Source organism: Aquarana catesbeiana, linkage group LG04 (genome assembly GCF_042186555.1).
Source record: "Aquarana catesbeiana isolate 2022-GZ linkage group LG04, ASM4218655v1, whole genome shotgun sequence".
Lineage (NCBI taxonomy): Eukaryota > Metazoa > Chordata > Amphibia > Anura > Ranidae > Aquarana > Aquarana catesbeiana.
The window spans coordinates 241,358,608-241,383,370 of NC_133327.1; the positions used below are offsets into that span (position 1 = coordinate 241,358,608).

Consider the following 24,763-nt stretch of genomic DNA (forward strand, 5'->3'; position numbering starts at 1 on the left):
AGTGCCCTCAGTCCCCCCCCTTCACGTCAGTGCCCTCAGTCCCCCCCCCCTGCACGTCAGTGCCCTCAGTCCCCCCCCTTCACGTCAGTGCCCTCAGTCCCCCCCCCTTCACGTCAGTGCCCTCAGTCCCCCCCCCTCCCTTCACGTCAGTGCCCTCAGTCCCCCCCCCTTCACGTCAGTGCCCTCAGTCCCTCCCCCCCTTCACGTCAGTGCCCTCAGTCCCTCCCCCCCTTCACGTCAGTGCCCTCAGTCCCTCCCCCCCTTCACGTCAGTGCCTTGAGTCCCCCCCCCTTCACGTCAGTGCCTTGAGTCCCCCCCCTTCACGTCAGTGCCTTGAGTCCCCCCCCTTCACGTCAGTGCCTTGAGTCCCCCCCCTTCACGTCAGTGCCTTGAGTCCCCCCCCTTCACGTCAGTGCCTTGAGTCCCCCCCCCTTCACGTCAGTGCCTTGAGTCCCCCCCCTTTACGTCAGTGCCTTGAGTTCCCCCCCCCTTCACGTCAGTGCCTTGAGTCCCCCCCCCTTCACGTCAGTGCCTTGAGTCCCCCCCCCTTCACGTCAGTGCCTTGAGTCCCCCCCCCCTTCACGTCAGTGCCTTGCGCCCCCCCCTTCACGTCAGTGCCTTGAGTCCCCTCCCCCCTTCACGTCAGTGCCTTGAGTCCCCTCCCCCCCTTCACGTCAGTGCCTTGAGTCCCCTCCCCCCCTTCACGTCAGTGCCTTGAGTCCCCTCCCCCCCTTCACGTCAGTGCCTTGAGTCCCCTCCCCCCCTTCACGTCAGTGCCTTGAGTCCCCTCCCCCTTCACGTCAGTGCCCTCAGTCCCCTCCCTTCACGTCGGTGCCCTCAGTCCCTCCCCCCCCTTCACGTCAGTGCCCTCAGTCCACCCCCCCCTCACGTCAGTGCCCTCAGTCCCTCCCCCCCTTCACGTCAGTGCCCTCAGTCCCTCCCCCCTTCACGTCAGTGCCCTCAGTCCCTCCCCCCCTTCACGTCAGTGCCCTCAGTCCCTCCCCCCCTTCACGCCAGTGCCCTCAGTCCCTCCCCCCCTTCACGTCAGTGCCCTCAGTCCCTCCCCCCCTTCACGTCAGTGCCCTCAGTCCCTCCCCCCCCTTCACGTCAGTCCCCTCAGTCCCTCCCCCCCTTCACGTCAGTGCCCTCAGTCCCTCCCCCCCTTCACGTCAGTGCCCTCAGTCCCTCCCCCCCTTCACGTCAGTGCCCTCAGTCCCTCCCCCCCTTCACGTCAGTGCCCTCAGTCCCTCCCCCCCTTCATTTCAGTGCCCTCAGTCCCTCCCCCCCTTCACGTCAGTGCCCTCAGTCCCTCCCCCCCTTCACGTCAGTGCCCTCAGTCCCTCCCCCCCTTCACGTCAGTGCCCTCAGTCCCCCCCCCCTTCACGTCAGTGCCCTCAGTCCCCCCCCCTTCACGTCAGTGCCCTCAGTCCCCCCCCTTCACGTCAGTGCCCTCAGTCCCCCCCCTTCACGTCAGTGCCCTCAGTCCCCCCCCTTCACGTCAGTGCCCTCAGTCCCCTCCCCCTTCACGTCAGTGCCCTCAGTCCCCTCCCCCTTCACGTCAGTGCCCTCAGTCCCCCCCCTTCACGTCAGTGCCCTCAGTCCCCCCCCCTTCACGTCAGTGCCCTCATTCCCCCCCCCCTTCACGTCAGTGCCCTCATTCCCCCCCCCCCCCTTCACGTCAGTGCCCTTATTCCCCCCCCCCCTCACGTCAGTGCCCTCAGTCCCCCCCCCCTTCACGTCAGTGCCCTCAGTCCCCCCCCCCCTTCACGTCAGTGCCCTCAGTCCCCCCCCCCTTCACATCAGTGCCCTCAGTCCCCCCCCCCCTTTCACGTCAGTGCCCTCAGTCCCGTCCCCCCCCCCACATTAGTGCCCTCAGTCACCCCCCCTTTCACGTCAGTGCCTACAGTCTCCTTCACATCATAGTCCCCCCTTGCCTCATCCTTACATCACAGTCCTCCCTTCGTATTATTATTTAATATTTCAGAAGTCCTTTTCAAAGTTTTTAAATCTGAAGCTGGCAGTAAAATTATACCTGGTAATCCATAAATGTTCTTATGTAAGCACTTCCTGTTAAGAGTTATATTTCTCTGTCCTTGTCAGTCAATAGTTCTTCCACGTTGTTACCCTGTCACATACACTTTGGTGCTAACTATAGGTGGCTGTGCCGCCTCTAATTGCACAGGTGTTTTCCACTGTTGTCACCATCAGGAAGGCTGTCTAAGATCAGCAACACTAGAATGTGAAAAAGGTAGAGTGAGCCAGGAGTTCTTATTTAAATTAAGATGGTAAAATGTATATTGGTTCTTACAACAGGCTATCCTTTAAATTACATTTTAAGTGTAGCAGTCATCAGTATGCTCACCGTGCTAGTAGTGAAATCATATTGAGCTGAACTGACTGTGCTTAGTGTGTTCTATAAATACAGTGCTTGGTTACCCAAGACATTTGGGCAAGCTTAGCAGACCAGTATGTAAATGCCAGTTGTAATATTAGGCTTCAGATTAATCTTACGGAGCACTAGCTAAAACTGTTGTAATGGTTAATAATGACTGTAGTACAATATCCTAATCCTCATATCACAAGTTACAATTATATTTACAGTAGTTTAGGATTCCTGTTCCTAGGATATCCACTGTTTACATTTTATTTGTTCCAAAACAAAAGTTTTTGGATAACTTGCACTGTTAAATTCTACCTTATTGCAGCTTTCTTTTCTATTCTTCTGTTGTAAAGAACCTGTGACTGTAGCTTCGGCTTCGCTTTCTCACTATTCTGCTTATCAGAATTCTTACTATTAATATTATAGAGCAAAGGTCCCGGCTAGTATGAGCCACATTCAGACACGACAGGTGGTGTTGAGGCACACGGAGTAAGACATGGTAGCATCTAGGACACTTCTGTGACGGGAGCTGTATCAGGCTGCCAGCGTTTAGAAAGACCAATAGCTCGCTCACCACCCCCCCCCCACCCCCCACCCCCGGCTGCATGCACTGATAAGGGTCTGGTATGGCTTCTGGGGGGGGACTCCACACCATCCATTTCTTTTTTTTTTTTAAGCCGGCATTCTTTGATTTACATTCAGCTGTCGGGGAGAATCCTGCTGACATCTAACGAGTCATCGGTTGTTAAGGTCGCAGCGGCCGCCTGCTCCTTAACAACTGGCTATTCACAGTTTAAGGAGCCTTTCCTATTAGAAAAAGAAAACAAAACGCAACACCTTACATTTTTGATGCAGGTCCATTGATGTCATATATATGTAAATATGTACATATATAAACGCATAGATGTTAAAGTGTCCAATAAGAAATAATGTTAAAAGGCCTGTAATGTTAAAGAGGATAATGACCTTATCCTCTTTTCTTTTGACCAGACAGCAGATCAAATCACCGTACTAACACAAGTGATGTTGGTTTGGTGATTCCCCCCCCCCCCCGCTGTGCTATTGTATTCTGACAGGGTGACTGCCTCCGCCAGAACACACTGATTAGCGCTTGCAGTCATTGGCTTCTGTTTTCACTTGATGATCTGGCCAGTAACACATCTCCTGTATTAGGAAGAATGTCTGCTTGGCTATTAGGCAGTGTTAATTTCGTTGACTAAAATGTTTTCGTCTACTAAATTAATACTATTTTAGTAGACTAAAATACGACTATAACAGTTCAGATGACTAAAATGGCATTTTAGTCAAGACTATAACTAAAACTATATTGAATTTAATCACAACAGCTAAATCAGTGTCTGAAATGCATGTTCAAACCTTAACCACTTGCCAACCGCCCACAGCCGAATGACGGCTGCAGGGCGGCTGGATAACTCTGGGCGGACGTCATATGACGTGATCCCGGAGAACCGCTCCCGCGCCCCCCCGGGCGTGCACACAGGAACATCCGTGTTCGCCGGGTCCAGGGGACCCGGCGCAACACGGATCGCGGTAAAGGGCCAATGACAGCGGCCCTTTACCATGTGATCGCTCCGTCCAATGACGGAGCGATCACAAATATAAACAAAAAGGCAAAGCAGGGTCATCAGGAGGTTACAGCTCTCCTCTCCTCACACCGATGCAGCGTGAGAGGAGAGGAGAGCTTTTACAGTGACAAACAGTGAGTTTTCTACCTTTATCAGTGCCCAACAGTGCCACAGCAGTGCCATCTGTGCCCAACAGTGTCATCTGTGCCACCTCTGTGCCACACCAGTGATTTTACAGTGCACACCAGTGCCACACCTGTACCACACCAGTGCCACCTGTGCCAATCAGTGCCACCTGTGCCCATCAGTGCCACTGCAGTGCCACATCAGTGCCGCCTGAGCCCACCAGTGCCGCCTGAGCCCACCAGTGCCACCTCTGTGCCACACCAGTGCCACCAGAGCCACACCAGTGCCACCTGTGCCCATCTGCGCCACCTGTGCCCATCTGCGCCACTGCAGTGCCCCACCAGTGCCGCCTGTGCCCACCAGTGCCGCCTGTGCCCACCAGTGCCGCCTGTGCCCACCAGTGCCACACCAGTGCAACCAGAGCCACACCAGTCCCACTACAGTGCAACCAGAGCCACACCAGTCCCCCACCAGTGCCGCCTGTGCCCACCAGTGCCGCCTGTGCCCACCAGAGCCACCTCTGTGCCACCAGAGCCACACCAGTGCAACCAGAGCCACACCAGTCCCACTACAGTGCAACCAGAGCCACACCAGTCCCACTACAGTGCCACATCAGTGCCACCTGTGCCCATCAGTGCTCATCTGCGCCACATCAACCTCACCAGCCACCAGTATGGCAAAAAAATTATTTACGGCCGAGGAGGCCTACCAGCGTCTCAGCATGACCCATGAGAGCAGCGGGGAGCTCTCTGAGTCTCTGTCCGATTCGGATTCAGCCTATGAACCCGTGACAAGCAGCGAGTCTGATACAGATTTGGAAGAGGAACGTGTGCCCGTGAAAAGAAGGCGTTCTGGCGTGGAGCAGCAGCCTACTACCACCTCAAGCGCAGTGCCGTCCACCTCAAGCGCAGTGCCGTCCACCTCAAGCGCAGTGCCACCGCAACAAAGGCCAGGTACCAGAAGGGTGTCCTCTCAGCCACAAGTGGATAGAGGCCATGCCACCCTTCCCTATGCCCTTCAAAACCCCCTATGGCTTCCCCCTCATTCCGGAGCAGCAAATATCCCCCCTTTTACCGCCCAGCCAGGTGTCCAGGTGAACACCGATGATTTTGTGATGCTTGATTTTTTTTTATTTGATTTTCACCAACGACTTACTATCGTCCATTGTGGCCCAGTGCAACCTCTATGCACAGCAGTACATAGAAAGCAACCCTGGCTCTAGTTATGCCCGTCCCTTTGAGTGGAGAGAGCTTACCATAGCGGAATTTAAAATTTTCTTAGGCCTAACTTTTACAATGGGACTCACAAAAAAAACCGAAATGTACTCATATTGGTCAACTAACCCCGTCCACCACATGCCACTCTTCTCTTCGATAATGCCAAGATCAAGATACCTTATGATTTTGCGCTTCCTCCACTACAACGACAACACCCAGTGCCCTCCCCGAAATGACCCATCATTTGACAAATTATTCAAACTTCGGCCACTCCTAAATTATTTCGCTGAAAAATTTCCCCAATTATATACCCCCGAACAGAATATTTCCGTGGGTGAGTCCCTTGTAAAATTCTCCGGCAGGCTCGGCATCAAACAATTTATCCCCAGCAAAAGGGCCCGATATGGGGTAAAAATGTACAAACTTTGCAACCGAGCCACGGGGTATATTTACTCCTTCCGGGTGTACGAAGGGAAGGACACCCAACTGAATCCCCCTGAATGTCCAGAATATATTGGAGCCAGCGGCAAAGTTGTCTGGGAGCTTGTTTATCCACTGCTTGGAAAGGGGTACCACCTTTATGTGTTAACTTTTATACAAGTTTGCCCCTCTTCCGTAATCTTCACCGGAGAGACACCCCAGCATGTGGTACCGTAAGAACGAATAGAAAAGGCTTCCCGCAAGAACTGGTCAATGAAAGGCTACCCGAGGGGAGACGGCGTCTTTGCGGAACCAAGAGCTATTAGCTGTCAAGTGGAGGGACAGACGAAATGTCCACATGCTGACGACAATCCATAATGACACCTATGTGGAAGTCCCAAGAAGAAACGGCCCAGTACAGAAACCTGCTTGTATTTATGATTACAATTTATTGATGGGGGGAGTGGACTTCAACGATCAGATGATTGAACCCTACCTTCCCACAAGAAAATCCCGTCACTGGTATAAAAAAGTGTCCATTTATTTTTTCAGTTTGGCCATGTATAACACTTATGTTATTTACCAAAAATCGACAGAGAACCCCGTATCCTATCTGCACTACCAGGAACAAGTAATCTCCGCCCTTTTGTACCCTGAAAGCCCACCAGAAATTATTCGCTCTGATTATGTGAGCAGGCTCCACGAACGCCACTTTCCTGACAAAATCCCCCCCCAGTGAAACAGGCCAGAGACGTCAGAAGAGATGCCGGGTGTGCTCCAGAGGAGGAATTAGAAGAGACACCTCATTTTATTGTCCTTCCCAACCAGGCCTCTGTATAAGTGAATGTTTCTGCCGTTACCATACTTCCCTACATTATTAGGGAAGTATGGTAAACGTAATTCTCATTTCCTGTAGTTTTCCTCCACACCCCTTATGCCACTGCACTGAACCTGACTTACCTCTGCCTTCTCCGGAACTGACCCTGGCCTGTTATACGACCAAGCTTCTGCCTAACGATAAACTTACCTCTGCCTTCTCCGGAACTGACCCTGGCCTGTTATACGACCAAGCTTATGCCTAACGCTAAACTGTACCTACCTCTGCCTGCTCTGGAACTGACCCTGGACTGTTTGACCACGTTTTTTGCCTGCCTCTTGGACTGATCATTTACCCTGCTATGCTAGTGGGAACACAGGGGTCTCACATATGTGAGGGGCTCCAGAAATGTTTTTCTGGATGAAGAAAACTAATTTTTTAGTTTTCTCATTCCCAGATTTAGGGTCTGGAGACTCGGAGGCTTCAAAGAGATTTGGGTGGGAGAAGCCTCTACCCCTGTCCCCATTCTTTCCTGGCCTGCTACTTGGACCATGTTCCTGCTTACTACCAGGACCAATATTTTGGCACTGCTGGCAATGTCTCTACTTGCACTGACCCTGGACTGTACAAGGACATTATCCCTGCCTGTACTATGGACAATATTCCTGCCTGCTGCCTGGACAATTCCATTCACTGTCGCTGACCACGTCCCTGCCTGCTGCCTGGATCAGGGCTCTCCTCCTGTGGACAACTGCACTACTAAAACCACAGGTAATCTTTTGTTTACCCTTTGCTCAGCAGAATGTATTTTAGGGTGTAATTCTTGGTATGTTCATGCTATGTGTTAGAAATATGAAGAGCCTTCAAAAATGTGATAGATTGTAAGGAAATTAGATGTGTAATTTATGCACCTAGAACGCCTGAATGTGCTACTTCAATGTTGGGCCTCTGTATGTGGCCAGGCTGTGTAAAAGTCTTACACATGTGGTATCGCCATACTCAGGAGGAGTAGCAGAATATATTTTGGGGTGTCATTTTTGCTATGTACATGCTATGTGTTGGAAATATCTTAGAAATGGACAACTTTGTGTAAAAAAAAAATGCGTTTTCATTTTTTTTCCACATTTTCCAAAAACTTCTGGAAAAAAATGAACCGTTCAAAAGACTCATTATGCCTCATAGATTATACGTTGGAGTGTTTGCTTTCCAAAATGGGGTCACTTTGTGGGCGTTTCCATTGTCCTGGTGCTCCAGGGCCTTCAAAAGTGTAATAGGTGGTTGAGAGATTAGATGTGTAATTTATGCTCCTAGAACGCCTGAATGTGCTACTTCAATGTTGCGCCTCTGTATGTAGCCAGGCTGTGTAAAAGTCTCACACATGTGGTATCGCCATACTCAGGAGGAGTAGCAGAATATATTTTGGGGTGTCATTTGTGTAATGTACATGCCATGTGCGAGAAATAACCTGTTATAATGACAAATTGGTGTGAAAAAAAATAAAAATAAAAAAAATCTTAATTTTGCAAAGAATTGTGGGAAAAAATAACAACTTCAAAAAACTCACCATGCCTCTTACTAAATACCTTAGAATGTCTACTTTCCAAAAAGGGGTCATTTGGGGGGTATTTGTACTTGCCTGGCTTGTTAGGGTCTCAAGAAATGAGATAGGCCTCAGTACATCAGGTGTGATCAGATGTGATCAATTTTCAGTGATTGGCACCATAGCTTGTAGACTCTATAACTTTCACACAGACTAAATAATATCCACTAATTTAGGTTATTTTTACCAAAGATATGTAGCAGTATAAATTTTGGCCCAAATTTATGAAGAAAAATTACTTATTTGCAAAATGTTATAATAAAAATGAAGAAAAATTCATTTTTTTACAAAATTTTCGGTATTTTTTAATTTATAGCACAAAAAATAAAAAACCCAGAGGTGATCAAATACCACCAAAAGAAAGCTCTATTTGTGTGAAAAAAAGGACGAAAATTTCATATGGGTACAGTGTTGCATGACTGAGTAATTGTCATTCAAAATGTGAAAGCACCGAAAGCTGAAAATTGGTCTGGTTAGGAAGGGGGTTTAAGTGCCCAGTGGTCAAGTGGTTAAAGAAGAACTGCAGTCTGCTCACATAATTTGAAATAAAAACATCTTTGCCACTCTGAAGCTTCCCTCCAACCACTTTGCATATTATTTTATATATATTGTGATTCTGTACTTGCCAAATATGCTGCAGAAATCTCCCTCCACTAAGTCTGGCTACATCCATTTTAATTGTGGGCAGCTGAAGCTGCTGCCTGCCTGGCAAACTCTCACGAGAGTGAGTGAGAGAACTGTGCATGATGTCATAAGCCTAGGCTTTTTACCAAACAAGTAACAGGAAGTGGGCTGTATAAGGTATTTACTGGCAGAAAAAAAATGTTTTACTAAACAAAGGTAAACCAACAAGGGCAAAAGATTTAACGGATGGAAAGTTGAAAAAATGACTGAAGGTCCACTTTAATATACATAATAAACATGTTATTAGATTTGTACTCCAGGAGTATATCATGTTTGGCAGTTCTAAAGAAATAATGCATTAACTCCTTCCCGCCGAGCGTACGCAGATATGCGTACTCTGCTTTTGGGGGTTATACCGGGATGATGCTCACAGCTGCAGTTTTTGTAGAGCGGGCGATCGGCTTTCCAAGTATAACAACCGATGCGGCTAAAAGCCACTTGGCTGTTATACTGGAGGAGCGGGAGGGGACGTCCGCCGCCTCCCACCGCTCTTACCAGGCCTCCCGATCACCAATCTGCCGCCTCCGACGGTTACTGACAGTCTGGAACGAAGCCTTGAGCGGCTTTGTTCCAGCCTCCTAATTGTAAACGTGGAAGCGACGTCACTTCCCGTTTACTCGGCTGCCAATGGCGCTGGTTTTAAAAAAATATACAGTATTCAGAATTGCCAAAAACGGCAATCTGAATAGTGTGAAGTGCAAAGGACTTAGACCCCTGATCCCTCCATAAGGATTACCTGTCACCACCTATTACTTTCACAGGGGATGTTTACATTTCTTGTGACAGCAATAAGTGATCAAACATTTTTTTTGTTTCTTTTTAAACACAATTTATAAATATAAAATAAATAAGAGAAAAAAAAAATGTTTAAAGCACCCCCGTTCCCGCGAGCTCACGCAGCAAAGAAAACGCATACGGAAGTTGCGCCCGCATATGTAAACGGTGTTCAAATCACACATGGGAGATATTGTCGCGATCGTCAGAGCGAGAGCAATAATTCTAGCACTAGACCACCTCTGTAACTCTAACCTGGTAACCGTAAAAAAAATTTAAAGTGTCGCCTATGGAGATTTTTAGGTACTGTAGTTTGTCGCCATTCCACAAGTGCATGCAATTATAAAGTGTGACATGTTTGGTATCTATTTAGTCGGCGTAACATCATCTTTCACATTATACAAAAAAATTGGGCTAACTTTACTGTTTGTTTTTTTTTAAATTCATGAAAGTGTCCCTTTTCCCAAAAAGTTGCGTTTAAAACACCGCTGCACAAATACCGTGTGATAAAAAATATTGCAACAATCCAATCGCCATTTTAGTTTCTGGATTCTCTGCTAAAAAATATAAATATATATATAATATAATGTTTGGGGGTTCTAAGTTATTTTCTAGCAAAAAATACGGATTTTAACTTGTAAACACCAAATGTCAAAAATAGGCTTAGTCATGAAAGGGTTAAAATGTAGCTAAACCCAATTAGATTTTAGTCTACTAAAATGTACTGGAGATTTTAGTCGACTAAAATAGGACTAAAACTAAAATGGAATTTTAGTCAAAAGGCTGTAACTAAAACTAGATCAAAATTTGATGGCAAAATTAACACTGCTTATAGGTTGACTGCAAATGGATGACTTTCTCCAAGTGATTGGTTTGCTTTAAGTAGACTGCAGATAGAGCATGATGGCAACTCTTAAGCTGGCCACAGCTCAAATCTCGGCCTGTTCAGCAGGGACCAGCCAAGATTTAAACAATCTATGGGCAGGCTGATTGTACCCAAGTTGATCCATCGATCGATCGATGGGTACAACCAGCATGATGGATTTTCAGCATGCAATTATTGCCAGAGACCGCTAGTCTGCAATTCTTTGATTAAAGATTTCCAGGAATAGATATAACAATTTAACAATATTGGTCCAGCTTGGACCCATGAAACTATACAAACAGTTAGGTCCATACTGTATATAGTTTGACACAGGCACAATTTTCATGCTTTTGGCTTAGTATGCCACCAAAATAAAATTAAACAATCCAAATGAATTTGAAGTGCAGACTTTCATCTTTAATTCAAGGGGTTGAACATACAGTGGAGACGGAAAGTATTCAGACCCCCTTAAATTTTTCACTCTTTGTTATATTGCAGCCATTTGCTAAAATCATTTAAGTTCATTTTTTTTCCCTCATTGACAGAAAAACACAGATTTGTTGACATTTTTACAGATTTATTAAAAAAGAAAAACTAAAACATTACATGGTCCCAAGTATTCAGACCCTTTGCTGTGACACTCATATATTTAACTCAGGTGCTGTCCATTTCTTCTGATCATCCTTGAGATGGTTCTACACCTTCATTTGAGTCCAGCTGTGTTTTGATTATACTGATTGGACTTGATTAGGAAAGCCACACACCTGTCTATATAAGACCTTACAGCTCACAGTGCATGTCCGAGCAAATGAGAATCATGAAATCAAAGGAACTGCCTGAAGAGCTCAGAGACAGAATTGTGGCAAGGCACAGATCTGGCCAGGGTTACAAAAAAATTTCTGCTGCATTCAGTGCATCAATCGTCTCCTTTTTTTTCAGAACCAACTTTTTTCATTCATGTCTCTGTACAGCAGCGTAATGCGCTGTTGTACAGTGACATGTGATCCTTTCCAGAATGCTACGACAAAAAAAAGCTGGTCTCTATTTTATTGCAGATTGCTGCAGCACTGCTCAGGTCTGTGTTTCAGTGTGAAAAGGACACATATAAAAGAGTTGTTTTCTGTGTCCTAGCAGTGACTGGCATTTTACAATGCAATAAAATGGCAGTCACTGCACTATTGTGAATTGGACCTAAGGCTTTTTTGCACAGTGTTTCTCATGTGCTTTTCATGTGGGGTATGTTCACCTGTCTTTCAGTGGCATTTGAATTTGGTTCTTTTGGTGCTTCATAAGCTGCTTTTGAAACTTTTGGGAATATTTCCTTTTCTATGCATACTCACAGGAACTGGCAGCTTTTTCTGGTCTTGTATAGAGACAAGATAGTGTTGAGGACTAAAGCCTCTGCTGTCTTAGCTAGTTTTAGCCTTTCACCTCACTGCTGTCTGACTCTAGTGTATCAAATGAGATTTCCGTTTGTTATCTAGATATTTGTGCTATACAAGTCTACCTCAAAACCACTGCTTCCATTAGGAAGGCAGGCTCTGTTGGTCATCCCAGGTTGTCCCTGCAAAGGGAAACCTGCTTCTTGCTTACCATGTGTCAGGCGCTCAGACCGATTGTTCAAGCCTATAGTCTCAAGGATTAGGTTCTACCCCTTCCTGTCCAAGCACACTCCACTAGATCTGTGTGTGCTTCTTGGGCCTTTTCAGTATCAGAGCCTTACAAGCCTGCCACCTGGTTTTCTGTTTGCATATTCTTTGTTTTACCATGTTGATGCCAGCTTTGAGCCGAATTTCTTTCAGGCAACTCACTTAGCTGCAGGCGGTCCCCAGTTTTATTCTTATTTTTAGTGGGCTTGTTAGGTTGGCAACACAGTAAAGAAAATGCTATCAGTTGGGCTGCTTTTGAATGGCTTAAATGTCCCTGAATTTGGCTTTTAGGGGCATTTGCCCCACCCTTCTGTGTTTTATAGTCTTACTATTGGCAATGTTTTACTACAAAACTAAGGCATGCTGATAGTGGGAGGGGTTACACCAGTTTGGTCTCTAAAACCTTTGTCCCTCAAAGAACGCTAAGAAAATAATTTTACAGTGTGCATTAAAATCCTACTTTACTGTATATGTCTGTAGCATCCTCTAGTTGGGTAGGTGCTAGAGCGAGGATTTTCTGGAGGAAGAGTAGGAAAATTTAGGCAGGCCTAGCTGGTGGCTAGGCCTGTTTGTTTTCATTCTGGGCTGGGAGTGGCTCAGGGTAGCAGCTGGTGACTCACAGGCAGAATTACTGGGACCTCCCTCTTCTTTCTAGAGTCTGCTAGAAAGATCTGGAAAGAGAGGTGGAGCTGTCTGGAGTATCTTGGGGCCCTGACCAATCCCCAATATGGATTGGCAGGGGACAGGCAGCCTCAAAACAACCCAGGGTCATCCTGCTGGCGAGGAGTTGCTGGAGTGAGAGAGTGTGGAGGCTGTCGGGGCCCACAAGGAGCTCCCCAGTCTGGGGAGGGGTGACCTTGGACTGAGGTTCAGGTGCATCCAGGAGGAGAGAAGAGGTCCTGGATAAGAGAGGCACATGAGAGAACAAGTATAGGACAGCGGGAGAGAACACTGCTAAGAGACACCAGGGCGGACAACTGGTCACAGCAAGTGAAGTGCTGGTGAGTGAAGCACAATCAGGAGGACTGGGGAGGCACGCCTGAGAGAACTGAAAGATTGCAGTTTGAGATGGGTGCAGAACCAGGAGAGTGGACTGTGGAAAGGGCAGTGGAGAGAGGTCATTGCAGCCAGGCTGGCTGGCAGGGCCTGAAGAAAGCTATCTGGGATTGGTAGCTGAATGGAGGACAGTTGGCATCGGACCTATTTCTACAGCACAGGGGCCCGAGGTCCCTGCTCGCAAAAGGCAACCCACTGAGGCATGGCTGAGTTAGTGTCAGGCCTAACCATGCGGTGCTAGCTAGTCTGGAAGAGTAACAGTCTGCAGCAAGGGAGGTGCTGGAGGAGAAAGGGAAGGAGGTCTTAACCACTTCAGTCCCGGAAGAATTTACCCCCTTCCTGACCAGTGCATTTTTTGCGATTCTGCACTGCGTCGCTTTAACTGACAATTGCGCGGTCGTGCGACGTGGTTCCCAAACACAATTGACTTCCTTTTTTCCCCACAAATAGAGCTTTCTTTTGGTGGTATTTGATCACCTCTGCGGTTTTTATTTTTTGCGCTATAAACAAAAAAAAATAGTGACAATTTTGAAAAAACGCATTTTTTACTTTTTGCTATAATAAATATCCCCCAAAAATATTTAAAAAAACATTTTTTTTCCTCAGTTTAGGCCGATACGTATTCTACATATTTTTGGTAAAAAAAAAACAAGTAATGGCGGCGATCAGCGATTTTATTTCTTTCTTTTTTTTTTTTTTATTGTGACTGCGACATTATGGCGGACACATCGGACATTTTTGACACATTTTTGGGACCATTGTCATTTATACAGCAATCGGTGCTATACAAATGCACTGATTCCTGTATAAATGACACTGGCAGTGAAGGGGTTTACCACTAGGTGGCAGTGTAGGGGTTAAGTATGTCCTGGGGAGTATTTCTAACTGGGGGGGGCGTGGCTACTTGTGACACGTCACTGATCTCTGCTCCCGATCACAGGGAGCAGAGATCAGTGACACTGTCACTAGGCAGAACGGGGAGATGCTTGTTTACATTAGCATCTCCCCGTTCTTCCTCTCCGTGAGGAGATTGCGGGTGTCCCTGCGGCGATTGAGTCCGCGGGACCCGCGACTCGACTCACGGAGCGGGTCCCGCGGACTCAATCGCCGCAGGGACAACCGCAATCTCCTCACAGAGAGGAAGAACGGGGATTTAAAGGGACGTACGGGTACACCCATTTGCCCAGCCGTGCCATTCTGTCGATGTACATCGGGGTGCGCCGGTCGGGAACCGGTTAAGCAAGAGTTGTACTGGAGTGTATATAGAAGGCCCATGCAAGTTGTGCTGAATCATCCTGGGCATCCCATAACTACCCTTTACCCATCCAAGTTCAATCCCCTCAACAAAAAAGAAAACAAAAAAAACAAAGCTGTTCTATGTCACTGAGTGATTGAGAGATGGGCGTCTGGCTGGGCAGGGTGTCGGGTGAACCACAAAATCCAGCAGCTCCTACGGGGGTACCGCTACACGTCCAAGGCTAGTTGTGACAGACTCAATCAGAACAGAGGCTTTTGGAGAGGACTAGGGGCAAGCCTCCTACCCACGGATTAACCCACTTACAAGGTTAATCCGCTCACAGGATGGCACACAGCAGGGATGGCAGGCACAGGGTTGGGGATGGTCTGGAGTCTCTGGCCGTAACCCAGGACTGCACTAGCTGACAGTGAAGAGAGGGAGAGAGCAGGAGCCAGGATGATCTCCGGAGCCCCACGCCGATATTTATCTCCAGAGCTGGGGTGCGTGCTGGTGTCTAGGCAACCCCTGGTCTGGCGTCGGGTTGCCACGGTAACAAGCCCAGCCCCTTCACTCCGGGCCCACACAGGGAGCGCGGCCTTTGTCCCCCCAGCAGGCAGGAAGAGCGGGGCTGCGCTGTGCCCGCAGGGACAGGAAGGGGGTGTGCGCTGCGACGGGCAGGTAGCCTGCATGTGTCGAATCCACATGCAGGCACAGTGGCGAGGCAGACTTCCTGGCTCCTAGCCGGGAAGAAGAGGATGATAACACAGCAGGGGGCAGCTCCCTGGCACCCAGCACGGAGTTCTACGTATGGACACAGGGGAAGGCAATGGGGTGAGTGGCCATCGGGGAATCCCATGCAGGGGATGAGGGGCAGAGCTCTGGGGGTGCAGGAAACAAGGGGGGGGGGGGAGGCAGAGACCGTGACAGCCATTTTTCAATAAAGTGAGTTCTAGTTTTGTACTGTTGTCTAGTCTTGGATGCTCAGCTATAATACCTGGTTCCTGGATCCAGACTGGAGGAGGCTATATATCTTGACAGAAGCACCCAGGCTGGTTGCTGGACGGTTTTGTCACACTAGTCATAAACCGTTTGATGCTGCACTTGAGTAATGCCCCAACAAGCTCATTTGTTACTGAGCAGGCACTTTTTCCAAACACTGGAAAATCTCCATGTGACCTGGCTAATCTATCTTTCTTCTGAGGATCATCAGCTGGTCTTGCATATAACAGCCGCCTCTCTCCGCCCACTGTTCTTGAGTGGACATCATCCCATCTTTGGCTAGCTTAAAGTGTCACTAAACCCACATGAAAAAAAAAAAATCAATAAATGGTGTATTATATGATGTTCATATTCAGTCACTATGAGATTAATTTTCTGTATTCTAGAAAATTTGGTTGATCCTGCTGCTCTCTATCTCCCCCTTATGTTTATGACCCCAATTCAGCTAGGGATTTGGCAACTGCGGTGACAACTCTGCACATGCTTGGTTTTCAGTGAGTTTCTATGCTGAGCATTTCCTCCCTATAACATCTGAGCAGCCCATGTGACTATAGAGTCGCACATGTGTGTGTGTATACACAGTGGTAAATGACAGCCCACCTCCGCCCCCCTCCTCCATGCCCACTAGCCAGCTAAACACAATGGGGCACGATATTACATGTAATAGGCTTCACCTCCCTCTTATTCTAAAACACTGGCTGGAAGGGCATTACATAGTCTGTGACTGGCAGAAATCCGCCCACACCATGTTATTGTCAAAAAATAATAAAGATTTGATATCATGTATATATTTGTATGACAATGTAAAACTGTTTATTGATATCTATTTTTGTTTTGACCAGCAGCAGAGGACTAGAAGCTCCTTCTGCCATTGTTCCCCTACAGACAGGCTGGGAGAGATTGGGTCATGTGACGGCTGTATTTGGTTTAGGAAAAAGTTAGTTCAATGTTTAGTTTTTCTTAAAGTGGATGTAAACCCGAATTTGTTTTATATCATACTGTAGAATATAAGATTTCCTATCATTTGAGCCCAGTCTTTCCACACAGAGTTAATCCATCTCTGAGCAATCCCCTTTTATTGTTCAGTGAGAAAAACTTTGTCAAATCCTCCCCCTTGCTGTGAGTGACAGCCTAAGGCACATGCATGATTTTTTAATTCCCACCCCCACTCCTTTCTTCAGCAGCTCTGCAAGGATTGGCTGTTCCACACCTCAGCATGATTTGGCATGCTGAAGTCATGTGGTTACTTTCTTGTCTTTTCACTGGATGTTAGAGATCATAGCAGAAGTTCAGTTAGAAATACACAGGAGAAAATGCATATTGACAAGGGGAGTGTAGAGGTGGGCAGGGAGTCTACTAACATCATGACTCCACCCACCGAGCTCCAGACAACAGACCCACCCACAGAATATGCAGTTTTTCAGCTCTCATAACAGACAGAGGGGAGACATTTGACAGGTAAAGATACATGCACGAGGCCTGTATATCTTTATAGATAACCCCTATGACAGTAGTTTAGAAAGGATGACATTGGGTTTACATCCACTTTAAAATAATTACAGTGCCATCAGGTATATACAGAAGTAGAAGGGATAATGTAAATGAAACAGTGTGTTAAGTATCCCTTTAACCACTTAACAACCGGCCCATAGCCGAATGACGGCTATAGGGCGGTTGCTTAACTCTAGGATGGCGTACTATGACGTCCTCCCAGAATGGCGCGCACCCGAGAACATCCGTGACCGCCGGGTACAGAGGACCCGGCGCATCACGGTAAATGGCCGCTGGTCACGGCCGTTTACCATGTGATCGCTCCGTCAAATGACGGAGCGATCACATGTCATGACGCCAGTTCCTCTCTTCCCTCTGTGTACCGAGCGGTACAGTGTGAGAGGGGGAGGGATCGGATGGCAGCAGCGCTGTGGCTGCATCTGTAGTGCCCACAGCACTGCTCTGTGACACAGAGCCACATCCATCCATCCATCCATGCTCAGCCATCCCTCTATGCTCAGAAATACCCTCTGCAATACCCTCTGCAATATCCTGTGCAATAGCCTGTGCAATATTCTGCAATAGCCTGTGCAATATTCTGCAATAGCCTGTGCAATATTCTGCAATAGCCTGTGCAATACTCTGCAATAGCCTGTGCAATACTCTGCAATAGCCTGTGCAATACTCTGCAGTACCCTGTGCAATACCCTGTGCAATACTCTGCCATACCCAGCAATACCCTGCCATGCTCAGCCATACTCGGCTGTACTCAGCCTCTGTATGTGGCCAGGCTGCAGCCTCTGTATGTGGCCAGGCTGTGGAAGTCTCACACATGTGGTATCGCCTAACTCAGGAGGAGTAGGAATATCTATTTTGGGGTGTCATTTTTGGTATGCACATGCTATGTGTTAGAAATATTGTATAAATGGACAACTTTGTGTTAAAAAAAAAAAAAAAAAAAAAAAAAAAAAAAAAGCGTTTTAACCACTTCCCGCCTGCCGTCATACGACGTCCTTGACTTTGTGCAGGGATATCTGAATGATGCCTGCAGCTACAGGCATCATTCAGATATCAGCCTATACCATAAGAATGATCACAGTGGCTGTTCCACTGCTTGATCGTTCTTACGGGAGGCGAGAGGGAACGTCCCCCCCTACCGCCGCCCTCAGGTGCTTCTACTGACTCACCGCTACGATCGAAGCAGGATCTTTTTTTTTTTTTTTTTAATTATTATTATTTCAGGCTTCCCAGCCTAGAGGTGAGATGTGGGGTCTTATTGACCCCATATCTCACTGTAAAGAGGACCTGTCATGCCATATTCCTATTACAAGGGATGTTTACATTCCTTGTAATAGGAATAAAAGTGATTAAAAAATAAATTTTTTGGAAAAAAAGTGTCAAACTAAAATAAATAAAGTAAAATGAACAATAAAAAAAAAAAAAATTTAAAATTTTAAAGCGCCCCTGTCCCCGTGTGCTCGCATGCAGAAGCAAATGCATACGTAAGTCCCGCCCACATATGAAAACGTGTTCAAACCACACATGTAAAGTATCGCTGCGAACGTTGGAGCGAGAGCAATAATTTTGGCCCTAGACCTCCTCTGTAACTCAAAACATGTAACCAGTAAAAAATTTTAAAGCGGCGCCTATGGGGATTTTTAAGTAGCGAAGTTTGGCACCATTCCACAAGCATGTGCAATTTTGAAGGGTGACATGTTAGGTATCTATTTACTCAGTGTAACTTCATCTTTCACGTTATGCAAAAACATTGGGCTAACTTTGCTGTTTTTTGGGGTTTTTTTTTATAGCAAAAATCTGTTTGTTTTTCGTTCAAAAAATTGCTGCGCAAATACCGTGCGCGATAAAAAGTTGTAACGACCGCCATTGTATTCTCTAGGGTCTTTACTAAAAAAACATATATAATATTTTGATGTTCTATGTAATTTTCTAGCAAATAAATGATGATTTTTACATGTAGGAGAGAAATGTCAGAATTGGCCTGGGTGCTCCAGAACGCCTGAAGGTGCTCCCTGCATGTTGGGTCGCTGTATGTGGCCACGCTGTGTAAAAGTCTCACACATGTGGTATCGCCATACTCGGGAGTAATAGCAGAATGTGTTTTGGGGTGTAATTTGTTGTATGCATATGCGGTGTGTGAGAAATAACCTGCTAATATGACAATTTTGTCAAAGAAAAAAAAAATCTTGATTTTGCGGGAAAAAATGACAACTTCAAAAAACTCACCATGCTTCTTTCTAAATACCTTGGAATGTCTTATTTCCAAAAAGGGGTCATTTTGGGGGTATTTGTACTTTTCTGGCATGTTAGGGTCTCAAGAAATTAGATAGGCCATCAGTACTTCAGGTGTGATCAATTTTCAGATATTGGCACCATAGCTTTTGGACTCTCTAACTTTCACAAAGACCAAATAATATACACCAATTTGTACTTATTTTTACCAAAGATATGTAGCAGTATAAATTTAGGCCAAAATTTATGAAGAAAAATTACTAATTTTCTAAACTTTATAACAGTAAGGGTCCTTTCACACTGGGGTGGTTTGCAGGCGCTATTGCGCTAATAATAGCGCCTGCAAACCGACCCGAAGTGCCGCTGCTTTCATTCCAGTGTGAAAGCCCCGAGGGCTTTCACACTGGAGCGATGCGCTGGCAGGACGGTAAAAAAAGTCCTGCTAGCAGCATCTTCGGAGCGGTGAAGGAGCGGAGTATATACCGCTCCTTCACTGCTCCTGCTCATTGAAATCAATGGGACGGCGCGGCTATACCGCTGGCAAAGCGCCTCTGCAGAGGCGCTTTGCGTTGGTTTTTAACCATTTCTCGGCCACTAGCGGGGGGTAAAACCGCCCCGCTAGCGGCCGGATACCGACGGTAAAGCGCCGCTTACAATAGCGGCACTTTACTGCCGCCGCCCGCCCCAGTGTGAAAGGGCCCAAACAAAGAAAATTCATTTTTTTTACGGAATTTTCAGTCTTTTTTCTTTTATATCGCAAAAAATAAAAAAACAGCGGTGATTAAATACCACCAAAAGAAAGCTCTATTTGTGTGAAAAAAGGCGAAAAATTTCATATAGGTACAGTGTTGCATGACTGAGTAATTGTCATTCAAAATGTGAGAGCACTGAAAGCTGAAAATTGGTCTGGTTATTAAGGGGGTTTAAGTGCCCAATGGTCAAGTGGTTGAACCTCTTCCAAGTTTTTCACATTGGTGGTAAGTGTACTGATTTGAATGCTTTGTTGTACTATTCCCAAGTACTGGGAATGCCTTTGAGATGCAGCTTTGTAACTGTTCTCTTGTATATCTGGAGAGAAGCATTAAAGAGTTAAAGTGATCCCACTACAGACAGGTGCAACCCTGGATTGCGTGAGAACTCGGGTAAGCACAACAGGTGGGTTGAGGGGGCATACTGCTACCTAAAATATTTTTTAACTTCTAAGGTAAAAAATGTTTAGGCTTTAGAACCAGTTTAAGAGTGTATAGCATAATGCACCTTCTGTACACATATTGCATAATTGATATAAATATTTCCATGATGGAGGTAGATTTTTGTCTGCATAGCTAAATTTGTGTGTTTGCTTACTCTGGGTTCTTTTATTTGCTTTGCCAGCTGCCTAATCTTCTATTCTATGGGCCACCCGGAACTGGAAAAACATCCACAATTTTGGCAGCGGCCAGGGAGTTATATGGGTATGTAACAATAGAAAGCAAATGGCAAATTTAGACTACTTGTTGAATCTGTGCTGATAATGCAACATTCTGCTTTGGCCATTGTCTGCTACTCCCTCTATGTATGAGAAGATTGTTAGGTATTGCTTAGCTGTTAAATACATATCTAATGAAACTAGTTATAGTGTATAACCTGCACATAATACAGTTCTGCTTTATGACTTGATTATAAATCTCTGTATTAGAAAAGACATTAAAGCCAAAGTTGAATCTGCTTATATTTTTACTTTCCCTGGCTCTTCCTTCCCTTTTATCAACATGCTAATAAGATGTTTATTTATATATATATATTATTTATTTATTTTTTTTTTATTACATAACCTATTTAGACCAGCAACATTTCTGTGTGTTTTCTCAGCAGATCATGGGCTGGTTTGAGGAGCTGGCAAGGTGCTGTACATAGCTTTCTGAAAATGTCATTGGGCAGTAGTGGGGCTACCGGGTGCTGATTGAAATTTTGAATTTTCTGTCAATTTACTGCGAAGGGGGTTAACACTCAGAGACTGAGGGAGAATTCACACCAGAACAGCTGCTGGAGAGCTTTACCCCTCCAGCAGCTATCTGTTCCCGGCTGTGGTAGGGTGCAGTGCAGTGCGTGATTCAGTGCATCACACGGCTCCCTTTTTTGTCCACGCTTTATTTGAAGTGTACAAAAGTACACTTCATTCATGGCGTTGTACAGCAGTGTGACGAGTGCCATGTGGCACTGTAAAGTGCGCTGTGATAAAATGCTGCATGCTGCAGAGCAGCTTCGGGCTTTGTTGCAGTGTAAATGGGACACACAGCAAACAATTGTTTACTGTGTGTCCTTGTGGTGTTTTACAATGCAGTAAACACCACCTGTCGCTGCACTATGTGTGAATTCAGCCTAAGTGCTGACTTCATTTGTTGGTCAGATTGTCTCATGCGCAGAGCGCTCTTTCCTGCTACTTAGTTAGGGAAACACCTCTCTGTGAGTCCTCCTGACTGCAAGTGACGCATGGATCTATTTTCAGTTAGTCTCTGCTAGGGTTGCACTGATATCGGAACCAATACTGAGCATTTGCTCATACTTGTACTTGCACAAATGCTCCGGTACCTAAACCGATACATTTGTGGTATGGTGTGATTCCTGTCCTAATCGCATGCCTTCCCCCACCACTCCTGTGTGAACCCAGGCTTGTCATAGTGACGATTCTTTGCAGCGCGATTTGAGCCCATTCATTTTGTATGGGCTCAAGTCGCACCACAAAGGTATTGGTCTCAAGATCGGCGAGCACTTAATGGACTATGAGAAAGCTCACCAGTGCCCTCACTGTTTATTGAAAACTACAAGCGGTCAGCTGCAGCAGACGACGGTACTTGTAGTTCATTCATTCACAGAACTCTCTGCATGAATGGCATGGCTTTGTGGGCGTTGCCCTGCACAGCCATACTGTTTTTAAATTCTGACAGTGGGTGTGGGGAGAAGATAGAAAAGAAAAGGAAGGATTAAGCACAGGAGTGTGAAACACGTCAACTGACCCTCTGTGGGTTGAGTGTGTGTGGCATGTCTTTCATTCCCATTTTTTCATAATAAAAGGAACTGTTTTTAATCTCGAAGTTCCGCTATCTTTTTCTTTTCTACCTGCATATGGGGTTTGTGGACCCAGGCAGGCACCCAGGATTGTTTGGGAGCTGAAGCTCTCACAGGAAAGCCTTTGGAGTGGTGCTCATCCCATTTGCTTTTGCGGGGAGAAGATCTCCTGCCTGAGATGTAATATCTTGTGTATGAGACACATCCCCTAGAATTCCCCCCTCTAGAACACAACCAGTTCAAAACATGAAGCAGGTTATTATAAATCACTCTTGCAGTGCAGCAGCTCCCCAGTGCCCCTGTTTTACTTACCTGAACCCTCTTTTTCTTGCACCAGGGATGAGCACACCAGCTTTAGCAGGTGTCTCGTGTCCTGATTGGCTAGATTGATAGCAGCTCAGCCATTGGCTCCCGCTGCTTTCAATCAAATACAATGACGTGGGGCCGAGTCATACATTCGGAGGCTATGGACTGGACTCGTGAGCGCGCCTGCAAGGTAACCCCCTCGGGGAAGCACTTCCCCTAGGGTGTTATCTGATGCGGGGAGGAGCCGTGAGAGCCGTCGTGGGCCCCCCTAAAGAGCAGGTTGGGGGCCACTCTGTGCAAAACGAGCTGCACAGTGGAGGTAACTATGATATGTTTGTTATTTTAAATAATAAAAAAAAGAACCCTTACCATCACTTTAACAGGCCTTTTAATTGATGTCATAATTGGCTGCTGTAAAGTAATTTAGTGTAGTAAACAGTTGAGTCTGGCTCTACTTGATGTGAATCTGCCCATTTCATACAGCCCACCTCTAAAAATCTCCACATAATGTAAGTACATTCATACCAAGAGTCTATCCGAATGTATAAGAAATACTGATCACTTATAAACCAGACATCCCAATATTATGAGGTGCAGAAAACTGATGCGACACAATACTTCTCCCGAAAAAGTCCTACATGAAATCCACATCATGTCTGATGTCTATCAAATCATGATTTTATTCTCTGCAATAATATGTTGGTTATTGCACTGTAAAATCTGGTCATCTGGAAATATTGTTAGGGATACTGGCATGGAGAAGGTGTCTATTAAACTGTTGTAAAAGAAACCCCCTCAGCATATTCCTTAGTCCCTTTCATTGGTTAAATCACTTTTGTAACCACCAACCACATGGTCCAGAAAAGATGGCTGCATCTGCAGCTCAGGACCTCTGTGTGTGTGTGTGTGTAAAGGGTTACATTTAGGGCACACCAGTGTATCTCTCCTGCCCCAGTCAAACAGATTAACAGGCGTTCGATTGGTCCTATGTAGACCACTGCGAGAGCTTGTGAGAGGCAGAAAGGGAGGTTACCGGGATTGGTTCTAGAGCCATGTCCCACTGATCACCAATAATTTCTCCAATGTCGATTACTCAGCGAGCCCTGCATTTCAGCTTAGCATGCTCTTGGATAGAGGATAATAATTTCAGGTAAATACAGGAAATTAAACCTTTGCGAGTACTTGACTGTAGGAGTTCGGTCACTAGAGCTGAGTTTGATAAGGTTAAAATAAGGTGTCGTGAATTTTCAGTCAGAATAAGTTGTGCCTTTTTAAGGACAGGTTTCCCGCACAATAATTATCCTTGAGTAATTTTTAACGAAGATATTTTTAAGATACAAAATCAATCAATATGACACAGTCTATGCTTGTGAAACTTATTCACGGAGACGTGTGGTCATACGAAAAAGTTATTTATTGGTAAACAAACACAAATAATCACATGAAATTAAGATACCGATTGCGTTACATGAACGTCTTGAACATCAATAAAAACACTTGCAAAAATGGGCATACCGTCCCTTTGACATAATACCACCATGATAACTTCTCCGTAGAATCAATAACCTTGTGAACTTGACAATTGAACAGAACATCTGTATTTCACACGTACAACCGTTACTATACTGCAGGCAAGTAAGTGGTTAAAATTGTGAAATAAATTAGACGTTTGCTTTGTCAATAAATGTGGCAACTATGCAAAAAGAAAAATATAATGAAAAAATCTGAATCTTTAGAGAAAAATCTACAAGGCGGTTATTGATTCGGGAGAATGATTATCAACTGTATAATATTCAATACATCAATATCTGTGAGAACATATCAATATTTGAGAGAACATACAAGATAAAATCAACATGATATAATTACCCATTCCAGGATGGCTGCAGTTCCTATGGGCTAGTTACCAGAGTTAAAATGGCTGCCGTAGTTTCAAAAATGGATACTCCTAAAGAGGATTTACTTCTTGTGACCTCCGAGTTCTAAGTATTAGGTGTTGAGGAATTTTCATGAATGTAAAGATATGTATTCATGCATGGTGCATGAGTGTCAGTCTGGGAGTGTATGTCTCCCAGTGTCCCCCCTTTAGGGTGGATCCCTGAGCTCTCCCCCTTCCGTTCCTTCGTTCGTTGGTTTCCTGTCTCCCATCTTCCTTGCCTCTAAATACCATTTCAGATAATAAGACCATAAAAATTATAATGGCTCTGCCCAAAAGGAGGTGGCTCACTTCCCATTGGGTTAGGAGACTTAATTATTAA

At 45.8% G+C, this 24,763-nt stretch overlaps 1 protein-coding gene across 4 annotated transcripts in view; it reads left to right on the plus strand.

The window, feature by feature from the left end:
* The window catches only part of RFC4 (replication factor C subunit 4), a 98,684-nt gene that overhangs the window by 54,059 nt on the left and 19,862 nt on the right, over positions 1-24,763 (plus strand). For all 4 annotated transcript variants that reach the window (XM_073626308.1, XM_073626305.1, XM_073626306.1 and 1 more), the window contains exon 4: positions 20,526-20,605. In XM_073626308.1, coding sequence (XP_073482409.1) covers positions 20,526-20,605 — 80 coding nt within the window. The remainder of the gene's footprint in view (positions 1-20,525; positions 20,606-24,763) is intronic.